Below are 18,440 nucleotides of genomic sequence, written 5' to 3'. Positions count from 1 at the left end.
CCTAAATCAGAGTTACAAACAATTGAAAAATTTCACGGATATAAACAAAGCTTCACTAATTCCCAATTGGCCTTCAGTAAGCTAGTTTAAATTATAAACTGCTGCGATTCACGTCCAACAGGTTCCGTCTTAATGGAAGTTCCTTCAGAAGGCGGCCCTACTTTGGTAGTCGCCACTGACTGGAGTGGAAGATGTATATGGCGGTGCTGATACGACACACCTCCCGTAGAAGGTATACCCTGATTGCTGTTTGATTTGAGACTTTTAGTTTTCGTGATTGACGAAGGGGATTGAATATCAAATGATCCTCATCCTCGATACTCCAGGAGTGACGCTAACTTTCGCTCTCTACACTCCTGGAATATATACTAGCGGAAAAAAGAAACTGTGCATGCCTAAAATGTGTTATGAAAATAAATGTGTATGACGTAGAACAACAAGGTTTTTAGGGACAATGTATTTGTTATTTATTAACAGTTGCATTCCATTTTCCATGTTATGGAATCAATAAGTTCCGCCCAGAAGTGACGTAAACACAGCAGGGGTAAATACTGAGTTCACAAAGTTAATACCTCGTATGTCCACTGTTTGCCTGAATGCAAGCCTGGCAACGTCGACGCGTGGAGCCTATCAGACGGTTCAAGAATGCTTGAGGGATGGCATTCCAGATCTGTACCAAAGCTGCAGGCAAATCAGCCAACGTCACCGGTTGATTAGATAATGCCCGTAATCAGCGCTTTATTTCATCCCAGACGTGTTCAATGGGCGACAGATCGGTGGATACAGCAGGCCAGGGCAACACGTCAACGTTCTGTTGGGCCAGAAAGTCCATAGCGACACGAGCTGTGTGTGGCCTTGCGTTGTCCTGCTGTAGCGTGATGTGACGTTGAGCCCTTGCACGAATGGAACGACGTGGGTCGGGAGGATCTCGTCACGGTAACGTAGCGCGTTCAAATTCCCGTTAACAACCACCAGAGGCGTTCTACCGTTGGCTGTGATGCCGCCCCAAATCACAACGCTGCCTCCGCCGAAAGAACGTCGTTGTACCACACACGCGTCACGGAAACGTTTTCTAACGCGGCGATACACTCTGAAACGGCCGTCATTACTATCCAGGTTGTCCTGTTGACGTGACGTCACACGTAGACGTCCCGCATGACGTCGATCGCCGACATGGCCAAACTGTTGATGTCGTCTCCACAAATCCCGGATTGTGTTTCGATGGACATGAACACGTGTAGAGACAACGGCTTGGCCCATACCAGCTTGAAGCATATCAATAATCAGGAGGCGGTCATTTTCATTGAGCCTCTGCATAGCATTAATCACAAATTAAAACGTTATAATGCTGTTTTTACTGTTCACTGGTCGCAACAGAGTGACCCAACAGTTGAAAAATATACTTTCATTGTCGAATCGGATGGCTGGACGAGAAAAACGTGCAAACTGGTCAACGCCTATAGAGTGAAAACTGCACGGGAAAAACTGTCAATGACACACGAGTAGTGTGTATGTGTCATACTCGGTCATGTGTGTGAAATTTTCATGTATATACAGTTGGTAATACACTTTCTATAACAATTTTCCGCATGCACAGTTTCTTTTTTCCGCTAGTATATATGTACCTGGCTAACTTTATGATTTGTCTCGGGTAAAATAAACCTGCACAATTGCTTGGCTGAAACCTGCTCTTTGAAGATTACATGGGAGCGACAACCGACAGTTGGTCAATTTTACTGTTACGCGACCGCGATATTATTTTAAGGTTTGGTTTAGTATTGTTTAACGTCCTATCAACAGATGTGGTCATTTGAGAACGGCCTCCCCGGTGTGCAAGATTCATGCGTGCAGTGTATGTGTGTGTGTTTTCGGAGGCTGCGATATCTTCGTATTTGTCTCCTTGTGATAGCGCGGAACTGATGCCGACTTCATAGTGCTACCTCACTGAAACATACCGCCGAAGACTCGCAGCAGGACACCCGACCCGGTCACATTGTACTGATAACGGTCGAACCAGTCGTCCCACTCCTTAATTGCTGAGCGTTAAGCAGGAGTAGAAAAAACAATTTTTACAGACTCTGGTATTTCTCGGCCAGGGGACAGAACCCAAAGCCTTCCTCACTGGGGCGAACGCTCAACTAAGGAGGCATTGTCAAGGGAGACATCAGGAAGAAGAAAATTGTTTAGAAAGAAGAGAAAAGAAAATATCCCATTTAGTCGCCTCTTACGATCATGCAATGGGGTACAATTCTTACGCCCTACCTGCAGGGACGATTATTTCAAGGATCAAAGTAGTCTTCTAGTCTCGTCCACATGGTGGCGCACACAAATCTTTCGAATTTGTCATGACATATTTGAAGAGTGCAAAGAGCGAAAGTGAGCGTAACCCCAGGAGTATGGAGATGAATGATCCTCAGAGGTCAATTTTCATCGAACATTTCTGTACAGACATTGTTGGTTCTACCGGAATTGTTATAGGTTCATTTATCAACCTTGATATAGTTCGCCTGAAAAAAATGCAGCAAAACAAAGAAAGCACTTCGGCAATTCAAATGATTATCTCAATGAAAACGTATTTTTACTGAAACTTATGAAAACCCACATTACGACCCCCATCGCGCTAACATCCCGGCCAACAAGAGTGATGAATATATAAGTTGTAATAACTTGCTTTTATGATTGTTGTTAAACATATATATTTTATATTTATCACCATCAAAATGGCGCGACTGTTCTCGGAAATATGTTCAATGCTGAATGCAATATCTAACATAAGTAACAAACAAAATCTGTCGAGTCGTATCGACCAATAAATAATTATTATTTACTCTTGACGTTAAACTTGATCGAAAAAAAGTGTCCATAGTTTTAATGTGAAATCCAATTTGAATAGTTATTTCATCATTCCCTAACATACACCACCCCTATAGCAACATTACATTTACATATAAAAATTTCTCGAAATCGAAAATGTTGGTGTTGGTTCATTTGCATATCAAAAACGGCAAAGTAAATGAAATTCAGCATAATAAACCAATCGAACAGATCTTGGTATATATTCACTTTTATAAATTACAAAAATCACTCCTCGATTTCACCGCACAGCCTGACAGCATGTTAGATTTTTAGACTAATTAATTTAGTTTTGCTGAAACAGATTCGTTACAAACGTAAGTTATACGTTACTGTAACCGCGGGCTAATTCCGTGCTGTAACTAAATGTCTCGTCACGGTATTAAATAAGCTGAAGAATAGTTGATCCAAGGAGCAGATACACAAATAGATCTTTTTAAAATTAACAATTTACGATACTAGACCTAGTCGCATAGTTTCATTTTATATGCAAACCTTAAATTGGTGTACTTTTAATGAAATAAATCTGTAACATCGTGTCGAGGAGATTTTTATTCCTTTTATTACATTGAATGTATTCTTTCAAAACAAAGCCAGTCGTGACATTCCTGGCCAGACAAGGCTGTGCACATTGTTTGCAATTAAGGAATTCTCCTGAACTGCGACTCTCTGAAAAACTTGATCTTACTGTTACAGGTAGAAGGAACGTAGTTAGCTACTTAGCCGTTAACAAAACGCTGATTTCTTAAATTATAAGAATTGCGGCTCACAGGCATATAAACAAACGGATAACAATGAGCTAGGATATACCTATAAAATCACATAGATATGACATTGTGGTAACAACTCTGATGATGGCCGATATAGGTCAATACATATTCATACCATTACTAACTTTATTGGTGAACAGTTACCACGGGTGTTCTGGTTGGGTACATACTAAAGTACAGATTATATATAATGGACATTACATACATCCTCATGTACAAGATTAGTGAAAAACGCAGCGAACTGACTGTACCTTAAACATTTATCCTGTACAGTACATATACTACAATTGAAGATGGACAGTGTGTATATAATTGCATTATTATATTCAAATACATTTGTAAAGTGAAAAATGAACAATATATATAAGATGGCATTATAATAACCGGACGGAGCCTGAAAGGAAGAAAGCCAGTATCCTATAACCATCAGACGAACATATATATACCATGCGATCATATAATAAAGAATAAGTTAATACTACTATAGAATGTCACTGGTAACTTGGACGTACTAATAGACAGTATTGTATATATAAACTCACATTATAGAAAAATAGGGTTAGCATCAGAAACGGACCTCTGTAGATGCTGTTAGCTGCACATGTGTTTGAAGATTATCAAGAGATAATCTAAAATCAAAACAAAATCAATACACTGCTCCAAGAAAAGCACATTGGCTATTTGTACAAATCAGGAAAGATTTTGTGGCAGAATCTTTAAAAATAACTTAGGTGTTAGTCAAGGAGGTCTTATTTGTGGTTAATTATTTAATGATATATTTTTATATTCGGTTTTATGTCTCATAAATATGTACAGAACCCAATAAAGAAACTTCAACGCGGTAGATAAATGTTAATTTCCCATCGGGGTTGATTATAACTTTTCTCTCTACACTAAATTCGAGTACAAACGACTCAGAAATCATGGTAAATATGTTGTTATGTTACAATTTCAATTTATACAATTCGATTATTAATTATTTAACAACTGTAATAGGGAACAATCGGTACTTTCCATAAATGGCTGCTCTCTGTGTATGAAAATACACTCTCCAACTATTGTTCCAATTCAATGTTCCATAACTCTGACGCTTCCAGTCTTTCTTTCCACATTCACACATCCGTGAACCGAGATATTGGTTATTATTGCTGTAAATTGAATATTGAATTCAAAGTCACAGTGATATTATATTAATGTGACAAATATAACCCAGTCAATAGAAAATTCTGTCGATAAATGATTTATTAATGTATAATTATATAATTTCTCTACCACCTCTGCACAGGGGCATGCCACATGTGGTATAACGGAAGACATATATATATATGAGCCGTAGTACTACTGTAACGCTTACTATAGCATGTGACATGTCCCTGTGCACCTCTGTGCATTCTTGATGTCTTTTCAACCATTTGTATTTGATGATAGATAAGATATCGCTAATTATATTGGATTGACGTCACATGAAGCACGTGATGTGACATTGTTCATCAGAAGTAGGGACATGGGTTTAGTTTCAACTAGTTTGTAGTCGTAACCAAGAGCGTCAGTGTTTTTCTATGCAATTGTGGACAAAATCCGAACAGACAGAAGTAATCGTTTGATTTAAGCCATACACGAACTTATGATGGCAATGGAAACGAAACTAATGTGTTTGATAATGCTTTCTATCAGCATAGACGCCATTTTTGTGACTAAACAGCACACATTTACCAGAATACTGCGCGTGGCCAAACAGGATCGTAGTAATTATACACTCATTTCAAATAACAAAACGACAAATGTTGTTATGTGTGGAGCTCGCTGTGAAAATCATGGATGTTTCTCCTTCGCGTACTCAGATTTGGACAAAACGTGTGATACTTACTCCCGTGTGATTGTAGAGGAAGAAGGCGCTGCCGTGTCCGAAGTGATAATGTACTATTCTTTGAGTAAGTGTTTTTATTTACTACAGTTTGAGTTAACTTGATTTGTCATTGGTCAACTACTTTCAGAGATTTCGCCCATCTTAGATCACTGTTTGAATTATACCGTTAAAAGTTGAGAACACATGTTTTAGACCTCAAAAGTAATTATTTTGATTTAAACATATTTTATTAATTTGGGATAGCAACAATGCCACTAATTTTACTGGAATTAGATTCTGTCTGCAAAATTATACCGGCAAAAAACGGGGCATGTTAGACAGGCTCAAACGAAAAATGTCGACCACGACTGTAAACTTAATTTGCGACAGTATAATTACGATATAATGCCGCATTCGATACTTCTTTCAGTAAAAGAAGGTGTACATTTTCATCTTTTGAATGACCCCACACCTCACAAACGTATGTTAAATAGAGGTTACAGAACGAGTGGTTGTTGAATATGGTATTTATTTCACTCGAGTTAGTTAATTTTCAAAAATTACAAAAGACACGAGTTAAAGCGAGTGTCTTTCTGTAACTTTTGAAAATTAACTAACGAGAGTGAAAATAAATGCTATACTCAACAATCACAAGTCGTGTGATCTGTTTCTACCACAACCTCAGTCGGAAACCGCATACACGCATGTGTTTGTTGACAAGGCTGGCGTAGTAATATTACCCATATGGAAAAAGTCACTCATTAATATTCAAATATGACTTTTTTTTCTTTACAAATTTAATAATTGTCAAAATAAATGTGTTGGCAACAACTTCGTGAAAAAATATGTAGATGCACCTCTTTAAGTATTGAGAGTATGCAGTATTTCATTAATTTATATAAATTAACCGCAGACTATATGCGCGTACGCATATCGTACGAAGGCTGCCTCCCGCCAAGTGATGAAGACGAACCTATCGCTGTCAATGTCCAAAACCATAATAATAATATACTAATAATATACAACATTACTCTAAAATTACTTTAAAGCGCTTTACAACATATGGATAATAGTAATGGTTATAATTGAGAAAACAAAAAACAAAAGCTTACAATAACTTTTATACATTGAAGCAAGCAATGCGCACATAAATGAACAAATAAAAGGGTGGTATTTACAAGACGTCTTTGCAAGGATTCTAAAATGCAGATGTGAAGAGGTGAGTTTTGATGTCCCTCTTGAACTTGGCCAGGAAATTTGACTTTCTAATATCAGATGGTAAGCTATTCCACAACGTAGCCGAAACCCTCCCAAAGCATCTGTTTCCGTAGGTCACAGTACGAGATTTTGAGACACACAACAAATATTCAGACTCCGACCGCAGTTATCGTGACGGCTGTTACAGGGTAACAAGCTCCTGTAGGTTCTGAGGAGCTGTTCCATTCAGTGCCTTGTATGTGTATACCAGAATTTTGTACTGCTGCCTGTATCGTATATGTAACCAGTGCAACGGATAAAGCACAGGTGTGATGTGCTCTCTTTTTCGAGTACGAGTAACTAGCCGTGCTGCAGTGTTCTGGACCCTCTGCAGACGACTAGTTAGTTTGTCAGATATACCTCAGAGCAGGGCGTTACCATAATCCAACCGAGAGGTACAAGTGAATGCACCAAAATCTTGCATGCATCTGCAGTTATAAACTGCTGAATCAGCCGATGTTCCTGATCTGGTAGTAACAGGATTTGGCAATAGCATTCACTTGTTTCTCCATGTTCAGTGAACTATCAAAGTATACCCATAGGTTTTTTACAGCTGGAACAGTCTCAATAGTTCTGGCATCGACCTTGAGCCGGAGAGTCATCGTTTGCTGACACTTTGGGGAAAAGACGATTAGTTCCGTCTTTTCCTGTTTAAGCTAAAGCATGTTGGCGTTCATCCATATACTAATATCTGTCAGACAACCTCCAGACTTTCTGAGACTGTATTCCAACTGTTTTGTGTCATTGGCATAGCAATGATAGCGAAGGCTATGGCGACGACAATTCTCTCCAATCGGTTTGGAGTACATACAATATGTTCGTGGTCCTAACACCGACCTTTGAGGAACCCCGAAATCTAGTACTTTTTCATGTGAGGTTGAAGATCCGATGGCAACACACTGCCGTCGTTTACTCAGATAAGACTGTATCCAGCATAGTGCGGTATCAGTCACTCCATAAGAGTATTCCAGACGTTTATAAAGTTTGCCATGGTCGATGACGTCAAATGCAGCTGACAAGTCCAGCATGACAAGCACCGGTGTACGGCACGATTTCTTACCCGACACGATTTCTCACCCCGACACGATTTCTCACCAGGGTAAGAAATCGTGATGGGGAGAAGGCATATTATCCGGAATAATGATTATTGGCGATTGTGGTATATTTAGGCTTTTTTATAAAGGGTCTATTTCCAGCTATGTTAAAATTACACAGTAGCCTGCTCCCTCATAAATTTTGTTTCAGAACTGCTACGAAATTTAAGCTGCTGTTTTAACTTTTTTCAATCCCTTATACATCCGATGATATTACTTTGAATCAATCTTCTAAATATTAGGTGATTAATTAACCTTATTACAGCATGGAGGTCGAAAATGGGATATTAGCCCGAAAGTATTTTTCTGAAAAATAATCGTATTTTTTGCATCGTATTACTTGGGAAAGGACGTTTACTCTCATGTAGTGCTGTAATAATATATTTATCATCCAGAATGTGAGTTAAATCGAATATCTTATGAAAATTTTAATGTAAAATATAGGATTTTCAATCTTATTATTCTTTTATATCAAAAATTATCATAGTATGAAGAAGTGGTGTTATTTCAAATATGTTTGCAAAAATTCAGTCCAAAAATGTTGTGGAAAGTATTCATTTCGCACAACAAAGTACCCAGTGTGCCAAAAGAGGTGAGGGCCTTAGACACCTCCCTGGCGTCCACTTAAAAGCAATGCACCTAATTACAGGTAATTGGTTATGAAATTCGTAGTAAGCCTACAATAAATCTTTCAGTGCATGTTAGGTCACAAACAATTCCAAATTCCAATTTATTTCATCACTTGGCGTGATTTAACAAACAATTTTGGGATCAAATGTAATTTTCTTGTCACTTTTTAGAATTTGTTCTTATACATTTTTAATTTTTTATACATTTTATCATCAGACTTTCGTTTGAAAATCTATAATGGCTTTTGGATATACTGACTTAAAGGGACTAAAGAGAATTTGAAACAGAACGTTTTGAAGATGAAACCACTAGTAGTTTTGTTTTCTTAACACTCAAGGACCTCAATGATGAAGCTGGTCATCTGAAATAATTGGTGACCTTTTAGAAGTGTCGTACATCTTGTCAAAGAATCAATCAGCTTTCATTCTCAATTTTTGTATTTTGGATGACCCTGGCTGCAAAGCTAGAACAGGTTGGTCAAAGAACAGTTTCTCAAAATCCATATGTAATTTGCCCCATTTCTGTCTTCTTCAGTATATAACAAAGCTGCACGAAGTGCTCTTTTACTGTTTTGGGTTAAGATATAAAAACTGATTTCTCTTGTAATTAAGTGTTTCGCTCTTGGTATTTCTCTGCCTAGTATTCCAAAAACCTTTCAGTCTGTAGTACAAGCATTGCATAAATCTATAGTTCCAGTGTTCCTTCGTCCTGACCATTTGAGTAGGGAACGTATTTTCATACAATCCTGTATTCTCAGAAACATTCTTGCGGGACAGAGTGACTGCCATACCAGATGGTACATATATATCAATATTTTAACAAAAATGCTCTCAATAAGCTTCAGAGACTGCTAACGGTGGCCAGAAGGAGCATATTTATCCATGAGCATAACTCTACCGGATGGCTACATTTTGAACACAGTATGACCATTCTCTGGAAGCCAAAATGATGCAAGCATTACAAAAACATCATAGACAAGCTCACATGGTTGGAGCAAGACGACAATGCAGTCGTTGGTCGTCGTTTTAGAGACGTCCTGCCAATGTTAGAGGTATCTGGTATTAATACCAGTATGCACGCATATTATAAGACTGGTCAGAGTCAACACTCTGATCTACAGGCTAACATTGACAGAACAGTTACTACCTCCCCATGGATTGTGTCTTTTCATTGCCGTATTAAGCATTAGATAGTTTTTTGAACTCAATTAGTATCAAATTTCTTCATCGATATACTTATTGTGCTAAAGTTTGTGACTGCATGTCTCAATTGGATACGGGGACAAATTTATCAAAGATCATCGGACACTGATAGAAAAGACAGAGAACTCGCACATCAAATGAAGATTCATCTCACAGAAACAAAGAGTTGGGCTCAGAAGGTGAAAACAACCAGTCCTCTCCAAATGAACACAGTCAGAATTCGTAAAGATTATGAAATATGGGTGAATCAGCACTATCAAGACCTCATCTGTTGCCAGATTTGTTCCAGACACAAACGCCAGACAAAAATAATGTCTGGATTCAGTACAGCACGACACCAAATGATAATAATCCAATAAAAGATTACTACTGCCAATGCCCAGTTGGTCAAAGAAATATGGGAATGTATGCTCATACATCAAGTATATATTATTATCTTGGCCATTTTAGAATTCTTTAAAATCCAAAACAGTTTGCACCAAAGGGCTAAGATGTTCCGACAAATCTTGAAATAAGCTGTTTTCTTGTGAATCTAGAATCACCAGTTTGAAAACAAACTCAAAAGCATCTTTGTTTTTCTTCCTTCCTTTTCAAAGTCTGCCATCGAACACATATTGCAAGAAAATTGTCTTGGAATCTGACAACTGATTAGGCAGTAGAATGAATGTTTTGGTGGCCATCTTGAAAAGAAATATACCAACAAATCTTTTCGAAACATGTTCTTTGTTTATTAAATATTCATTCCATTTAAACTGGAACAAATATTTTTTTCTTTTCTGTAAGTTTCAGTTCAGTTATAATGAATAGACTATACACATGGCCATGAATTCTGATGTATAGACCATATGGTCATTTGATCCCTTCTTGAATATATTCAACCACATATTTTGGATTGATATATTTGTTCTACTTTTATTCTAAGGTGAACACATTTTGTCTGGAAATTATCATTACTTGAGATGCATTCCGGATGTTGATTTGTCTGTTAATATCTGATAACTGACCATATCAAGATATTTTTACATGTATACTGTAGTATATGATCCTTAGTTTTGGTTGCATCAAAAATGATCCTTCAATGTGTAATTAGTTTGACAACATGCTTTTAGGAAAAAATCTGACTTTTTGAGAATTTCAGTTTTATGCTCCTACGAAAAACGAACAAAATACTCATTTGTTGAGATAAGGTTTAGGTCTATACCTCACCAAAAGAAAATTGAAATCTGTTCTGTTTTATGAACTGTAATATAGGTTGGTAAAATTAATATTTTGATGGTGTTCTTGAAGATGGCAAACACAAAGTCAGCATCTACTGCAAAATGGCTGTTGCAGCCTAGCTTTGTGCAGTGTCCTATAATCCCTTAAATTTGGTATTAAAATCAGCAATGACACTAAAAACACTTCAGTGGCTTTCGTTAAAATGATTTCACAATATGTCCGTGTTAGGTCGGGTCCTGATTGGTTGACAATTAGATATTGACCGCTTTTGTTCAGATTCTGTATGTAGATGTGTTATGGCATTGTGATAATTTTTGCAGCATCATTTGCGACTACAGGGTTAGTATGGGCGCCTTAAGTAACGGTCCCTGTTACAACTAGATATTGTTTTGATTTATGATAAAAAATGAAATGTATGTACCCTTCCAGAGCAACTTATTTCACTTCTGCTTTAGTAAGCTCATGTTGTGTAAAAAGTTCGTGTTCTTTGTTACTTAAGTTACCTTTGTCATTGGAATCTTGCCATTATTGTTGAATATGTCTTGTGTTAGATATGACTTATATATTATCTATATATATACGTGTTATTGCGCGTAAATTGTGGTGATTTGTTTTTCTATGTTTCGAATATCTCCAGTGGAATTCAACCAAAATCAGTTCTTCTGATTCGAAATAAATAAATGATAAATAAATAACAGGTATTGCTATTTAAGAAATGTTAATTCTCTCACAATTCAGGTGAATTATATTGCGTTTTAATGTGTTTAAGAAGACGCGCATACGTGCATTGTATTTGCGCGCGTGAGTTTGTGCCTGTAGGCTGCACGCGTATGCGTTCCATGTGTGTATGAACAAGTTGGACAGACGTATTATTGATTTTTACATACCACGTAATCGAGCAGCAATATTTTTTTCATAGTCTTATTGAATATGTGAAGATATTTGAAGACTTCTGCTGCGTATTTCAAAAGTGAATCAATCAATCAATTAATATTACATCTGTAGGTATGCTGTACATCGAACATCTCGTGATTTGATATCATGTAAGCTCATCTATTACATGTACACTTAGGCAGGTTTGAAGAAGCTCTCTCTATTCCAAAAATGAGAGATGACGTCAGAAAAAAACAAGGGATTGAAACAAGCAACATATGTAAGCTGTCGAATGACAGGAAGAAAGTCTTTATTTTGGGGATACGTTTTTTTCTAACGGTACCTTTATTTACAAAACACTTTAAATAAAATGTGACTTCGTGTTGTTATCAATTCGGTATTCCCTTCTAATCAATAGCTTATATTCCTCACTCTACGTTGATAAGTAGATTTTCCAGGCTTGTTTCGGATTCGTAGTAATATACATAATACATATGTACCTGCAGGACGTTCTCAGAGCTAAGCGTTTATCTGTTGTTTATCCGAGGCAAAGTGAAAATTCATCGCGTTTTTTTGTTCCTCACTGAATGCGTGTGTAATCAGTAAGGAGTTATCGCTTCACTATTGATGCTATTGTAATTCATATAGCAAACAGGTTTTTTTCCAAATGAAATGATGAATGGATTGCAATTTCTTAACAGAGAAAAGATGATTTTTAAAAGTAAAGACACATTTTTTTGTTATTGTTGTAAAATAAAATGTATTCGAAAAGATCAAATACCCCGGATGAAAAACATCAGACAATAGTAGTACAGAGCGACTGTTTATACGGCGCCAAAAGAACGTGGATCGTAGGATTGTGACGTCACAGAAGGTGAATTGGACCCGCCTACTTCCGGAGACGTTGAGAGACGTGAGTCATTGGAGAGCCAAGTAGTCCTATGAGTCATAGACTGTCATACAGTTAATACGTTGACGTTTGATAATCCTGACGAAATTCCAAACGGAATGATGACGTCACAGAAGGTGAATTGGACCCGCCCACTTCCGGAGACGTTGAGAGAAGTGAGTCATTGGAGAGCCAAGTAGTCCTATGAGTCATAGACTGTCATACAGTTAATACGTTGACGTTTGATACTCCTGACGAAATTCCAAACGGAATGATGACGTCACAGAAGGTGAATTGACCCCGCCTACTTCCTGAGACGTGGATACGCGAGTCATGGGAGAGCCACGTAGTCCTATAAGTCAGGTTAATATGACGTGTGGACCCGCCTACTTCCGGAAACGTGGAGATATGAGTCATTGGAGAGCCATTATGTAGTCCTATGAGTCATATTGGCTGTCACACAGTTAATGCGTTGACGTTTGATAATCCTGACGAAATTCCAAACGGAATGATGACGTCACAGAAGGTGAATAGATTAGACCCGCCTACTTATACGGCGCCAAAAGACCAAGGATCGAAGGATCGTGACGTCACAGAAGGTGAATTGAACCCGCCTACTTCCTGAGACGTGGATACGCGAGTCATGGGAGAGCCACGTAGTCCTATAAGTCAGGTTAATATGACGTGTGGACCCGCCTACTTCCGGAAACGTGGAGATATGAGTCATTGGAGAGCCATTATGTAGTCCTATGAGTCATATTGACTGTCACACAGTTAATCCGTTGACGTTTGATAATCCTGACGAAATTCCAAACGGAATGATGACGTCACAGAAGGGGAATAGATTAGACCCGCCTACTTATACGGCGCCAAAAGACCAAGGATTGGGGATCGTGACGTAAGTCGATGGACAAAGACAGGATGGCATGTCAATTGGTCTTCGAAAACCATCCGAAACAGCGTTCGTCTATGACAAAATATAAACTCGAAGCCAATACTAACAGACTGCAACAAGAACTTTAGTGACATCCAGAAAAATTATATTTATTGTGAACCTAAACAAAACCAGTGTACCTCGGTTAATCCTGTCATGTGCGTAGGGCAGTAACGATGTCAAGCAAAGTGAAAATGTTTCAATCAAAATAGATAGCAAAAATATTAAAACAAGGAAGTCATCAGTACATCCGTTACATTATTTCAGCTAAAACCTCTCAGATAGAAAGCTTTGCTGTTTGTTCGTCAAAAGAATACATCTATCGAGAAATTCCTGGAACAGTATCTGGAGCTACATATGTAGGACAACTCTAACATATGAAAACCATTATCAGAAGAGCCTGGTATGTTTATAACGAGGAATATAAAAATACCAGTCATTGAATTGAAGTTGTCTTTATTCACATGTAATTGTATCGCACCCATACAAAGTGTAATACATTCGACTGCAGATTTTATCTTAGAAATCAATAATACCGTATAATAGAAATTGATGAAAAGAGTGATATTGCTATGACAATTCGATCTACATACCTGTAATATACACAAGTAATCATGTATCCAAATGTATTATTGAAATATATAGCATCGATAAAAATTGATAGCGCAATGAAATAACGCCATTGAAGAGCCACTTGGATAAAGAAAAATCCACACATTTAAAAAATTAATTGAAATTGGTTGTATTGTTTATGTTACTCCTTCACAAAATATGCATCATTTCATGGTTACGTTATTACCGATATTGCATTCCAACATCACGTATGACTTTGCAACCACCAGGCTTATATAAATAATATATATTTCAGCGTAATAATACCACAGGATATCATGGCGAAATCAAGAACAATTCTATGCCAATTTCATTGCTTTCGTTTGTCATGTCAATCAAGAGTGATCATGTGGAACAAGTCTTCTCAATTCAATGACTCATTCATTAAAAGCATTGATTGGAATCAATACATTTTCATTTAAACAAATATGCACGAGTTGGGATTTGGAAATAGGCACCCTTAAAATACACCACACAAATGCTCATTTACATACGTAAGATACATATATACACATTTTGAATGAAGATAATTAATGATCTCGTGCGTTGTCTGGGTCTCAAACTGACCATCTGCGGCACCAAACCATTACCTTCCGACCATTTCAACCTCCTAGAAAGTACATTCAATAGCAAGGTATCGTCGGCAGAACAGTACAAATCGCAAATTGATGAAAAGTATTATATGTAAAAGTACGTACAAATCTATTATTATTCTGGGCTAAAACATCACCAAATGAAACACTCACGTTGGAAAGCGTCAACATTTGGCCAAACGAAACCATCAAATTAAAACGTGCGACCACTACACCAACATTTAGCCATCACATTGGAAAGTTTGACCACTACATCAAATATAAAAGTCAAATTGGAAAGTTTGACCACTACACCAAATATAACTAATAAAATGGAAAGTTTGACCATAACATCAAATATAACTACAACATAATGTAAGGTGTGACCATTACACCAAATATAACCATCACATCGCTAAGTATGACCACTACACCATATATAACCTTCATATTACACAATTACAGAAACAATAACACCAGGGCCCGGTTGTTCAAAACTATCGTTAAGCTAACGATGTCGTTAAATTTAACGAGTTGTTAACCGCTAATTCTGCGTTAGTTAACGCCCTGCGTTAAATCCTCTTTGTCTCTAGTTTTATCGATTTTAAGTCGAATCATGCTTTAGTTGACTCTTTGTTATGTGGGTTTTTTTTCTATAACCATATATGAAATTGCTTAGAATGATGGGATTAATATTAAAAAACTAGCAGAGTTGACCACAGGGTATGGCTTCGTTCTTGAGAGACTTAGTTCCTTAGTCATACCTTTGAAACGGTTGAGACCCCTACCAGAAAACACAGAAATATTAGACATTTGTTTGTTTTTCTTATCACTTTTTTTCATATTTGGTTTATTTTCACAAACATTAACGACAAAATATCAGCACAAACATACACGTACCTACATACAAATGTACATACCTGAACATCTAATAAAGTTTTCATTTTCATAGACATACACAGCACAATGCTAACATACCCACTCATTAAACATAGTTTAACTAACACACACGTACATGTACCTATAACATACGTCTTATAAAGGGATGTATACATGTAGCACAATACTTTGATAACATTGAGATTAGTGTCATCATTTCTAACAGAGACAAAATATTCTACAACAGTTTTTATATGTAGCTGTTCCATATTTACAAAGAAATGTTAGCCATCGGTTTATTGTTTTCTAATTGCTTTTTCATGTTTTGATTTATTTTCACAAATAATAACAACACAATACCAGCATATACACATATATTACATCGTTATACAAACACACACGTACCTACATACACACGTACATACATGTTCATCTAATAAAGTGATATAAAGGACAATATGTTGATAGCATTGAAATAAGTTTTATTATTTCTAACAGAGATGATAATATTCTACAACAGTTTATTTAGATACCTATTGAACAATTACTTTTGGTGGAGGACAAAAGGAGGCGGCAAAGCCGTCGGGATTAATGTCGAACGTTGTTTATGATGCGAATATCGTTGAACTAGATATACTAGAGCTCGGTTCACACACGTGACAGACGATAACATTTGATCGTGGTGCGCGTGATGAACGTCGACATTTTTTCACTGGATACACGTGATTGACGTAAATATTTTTACTCAATGCAGGTCACTTACCTTATTTTTTTCTCGATGCACGTGAATGACGTTGATTATTTACTCGATGTACGTGACTGACGTTGATTTTTTTTCTTCATGCACGTGACGTAAACTATTTTCATCGATGCACGTGGTTGACGTAAAACTTTTGACTGGATTCACGTAATTGACGTTAAATTTTAAGTTGAGAGTGAAATCTCTCCGTACATAGAAAAAATTATGGGAATCTATGTAGAGGTGTGAGATTTGAGGTCAACATGGTTGCATGACGTTAAATATGTTGACTTGATGCACTTGATTGACGCTTAGCTTTTGGTTCGATGCACTTGATTGACCTCGTGTGGTGTACAACTCACATTTATCTAACAGTCTGCATGCAAGATCTGAGAGTGAAATAACAAAGTATTGTGTTAGAAATACGTGTTAAATACAGATATTTAAGTTTTAATATTAAGCATATAATCCTTAATTCTATTCTTCAAAAGATAATAAGCTTTCCTTCCTGGAGATGCTAAAGTATTCTGAGCCACTGTAAACCTTCCGTTATAATTAAAGACTCATCCTAAATAACAAAACTGAACTGCGACCTCTATGGTCCGTTCGTTAATTATCCAATCTGCATTTGGTAACATTCGTTTGCTTTTTCTAAAAGTAACTTTTTTTCTGTGTTAACCGTTAAGCTCCATTTTTCAGTATAAGCATGCAAACAATCTATCATATTTTGAAGATCCTTAACATCTTCTGAAAAAAAAACTGTATCTTCAGCATACATTATAACATATATGTAACCGGGTTGGGTCCTAAAATAATGACAAAGTCAACCGGGTCGTGTTCGAGCATTTATTGTCTCTCCGATATGATGATCACAGTAAATAGTATAGATATTGCACACAAACAGGTACCAGCTAGTATGGATGATGTACAGATATAGATGGTTTTGACCCCCAACTATGGGTAGAGGGTCATGTGCTGATCCTTTTTTATATTGAATCAGTCCAATCTATATGCATGAAAATATGCAGTCTGATCATTTACATTCTAAATGATATTCTTTTCCAATAATACCCAGACCAAGATTAACACAACTAGTTTTCTCAAAAGGTCTCTTTCTTCTAGTTGGGTGGAAAGTTCTTACAAAAGAACATTCCCTCCAAAAAGTGTCAACCAATAAAACGTCGGGTCGTCCAGGTCAAAGGTCATGTCAGTGTTGCACATTACCTACAGATACATGTGAACAAGACATGGACAGTACATGTACAGGAACAACACCAAGACAACTCGGTCACATGACTGTGCACACGCACACAGAGCCAATGTAGGTACTTCTATGCCAAGGTTATTGCATGGTTTTCGAGTAACAAGTAAAGGTTATTGCATGGTTTTCGAGTAACAAGGGATTTATTACACCCGAGCGAAGCGAGGGTGTAATAAGTCCCAGGTGACGAGAAATCATGCAATAACTGGCTTACAGCATGCTTCCCAACTCGAACAAAACAGAAAAGTTGAGTAAAAAATGTTCACCTGGACAATCTTTTTACCTACCCTACACTGCAGATATTTTACATGTACCTATGTGAGTGAGTACTAATCATAACCAGGTAAGATTCTCAATAGCCCAGTCTGGGTGTATCCTTCATAATGGATACAAGTGTTTTTGGATTACTATCCAGCTCCAGTGTCAGGGAAGGTAAGGAGTGTCTGTTCAAAATACGGGAAACAATGTTGAATTTCTGACTACATTTTCAGTTTAATTTTCAAGATTTGGCAAAGGTACAGGATATTGAAACCATTTTCATATATACAATGTAAGAGTGTATCAATCCCTAAGGAATTCCAGTTCTTTTAATGAATGGTATATTTGAATGTGCAATTTTGTATAAAGGAATAGCTCCTTAAGATTATAAACTTTTCCGGGAAATGCTTATCCTCTCACGTGATAAGGAAATCTGTTTGTGTTTTTCAATCATGAAATTACCATTTTTAACTTTCATTTTTTCCCCTTATTTGAAATGTGTCAACTAAGTTTATCCTCTACTGTATTGACTTCATCGTTACTCACTGATTGA

General features: G+C 37.0%; 1 protein-coding gene across 1 annotated transcript in view; it reads left to right on the top strand.

Annotated features, from left to right (window-relative positions):
• Positions 1–5,218: 5,218 nt before the first annotated feature.
• Positions 5,219–18,440, top strand: part of LOC110456317 (angiopoietin-related protein 7-like) — a 25,172-nt gene continuing 11,950 nt past the window's right edge. The window contains exon 1 of the mRNA XM_021506985.1: positions 5,219–5,554. Within this exon, the coding sequence (XP_021362660.1) occupies positions 5,248–5,554 (307 nt within the window). The 5' untranslated portion in view covers positions 5,219–5,247. The remainder of the gene's footprint in view (positions 5,555–18,440) is intronic.

This window comes from Mizuhopecten yessoensis, unplaced genomic scaffold (assembly GCF_002113885.1).
Source record: "Mizuhopecten yessoensis strain PY_sf001 unplaced genomic scaffold, ASM211388v2 scaffold8657, whole genome shotgun sequence".
In the NCBI taxonomy this organism is placed as follows: domain Eukaryota; kingdom Metazoa; phylum Mollusca; class Bivalvia; order Pectinida; family Pectinidae; genus Mizuhopecten; species Mizuhopecten yessoensis.
This window is presented reverse-complemented; position numbering and strand designations above follow the sequence as displayed.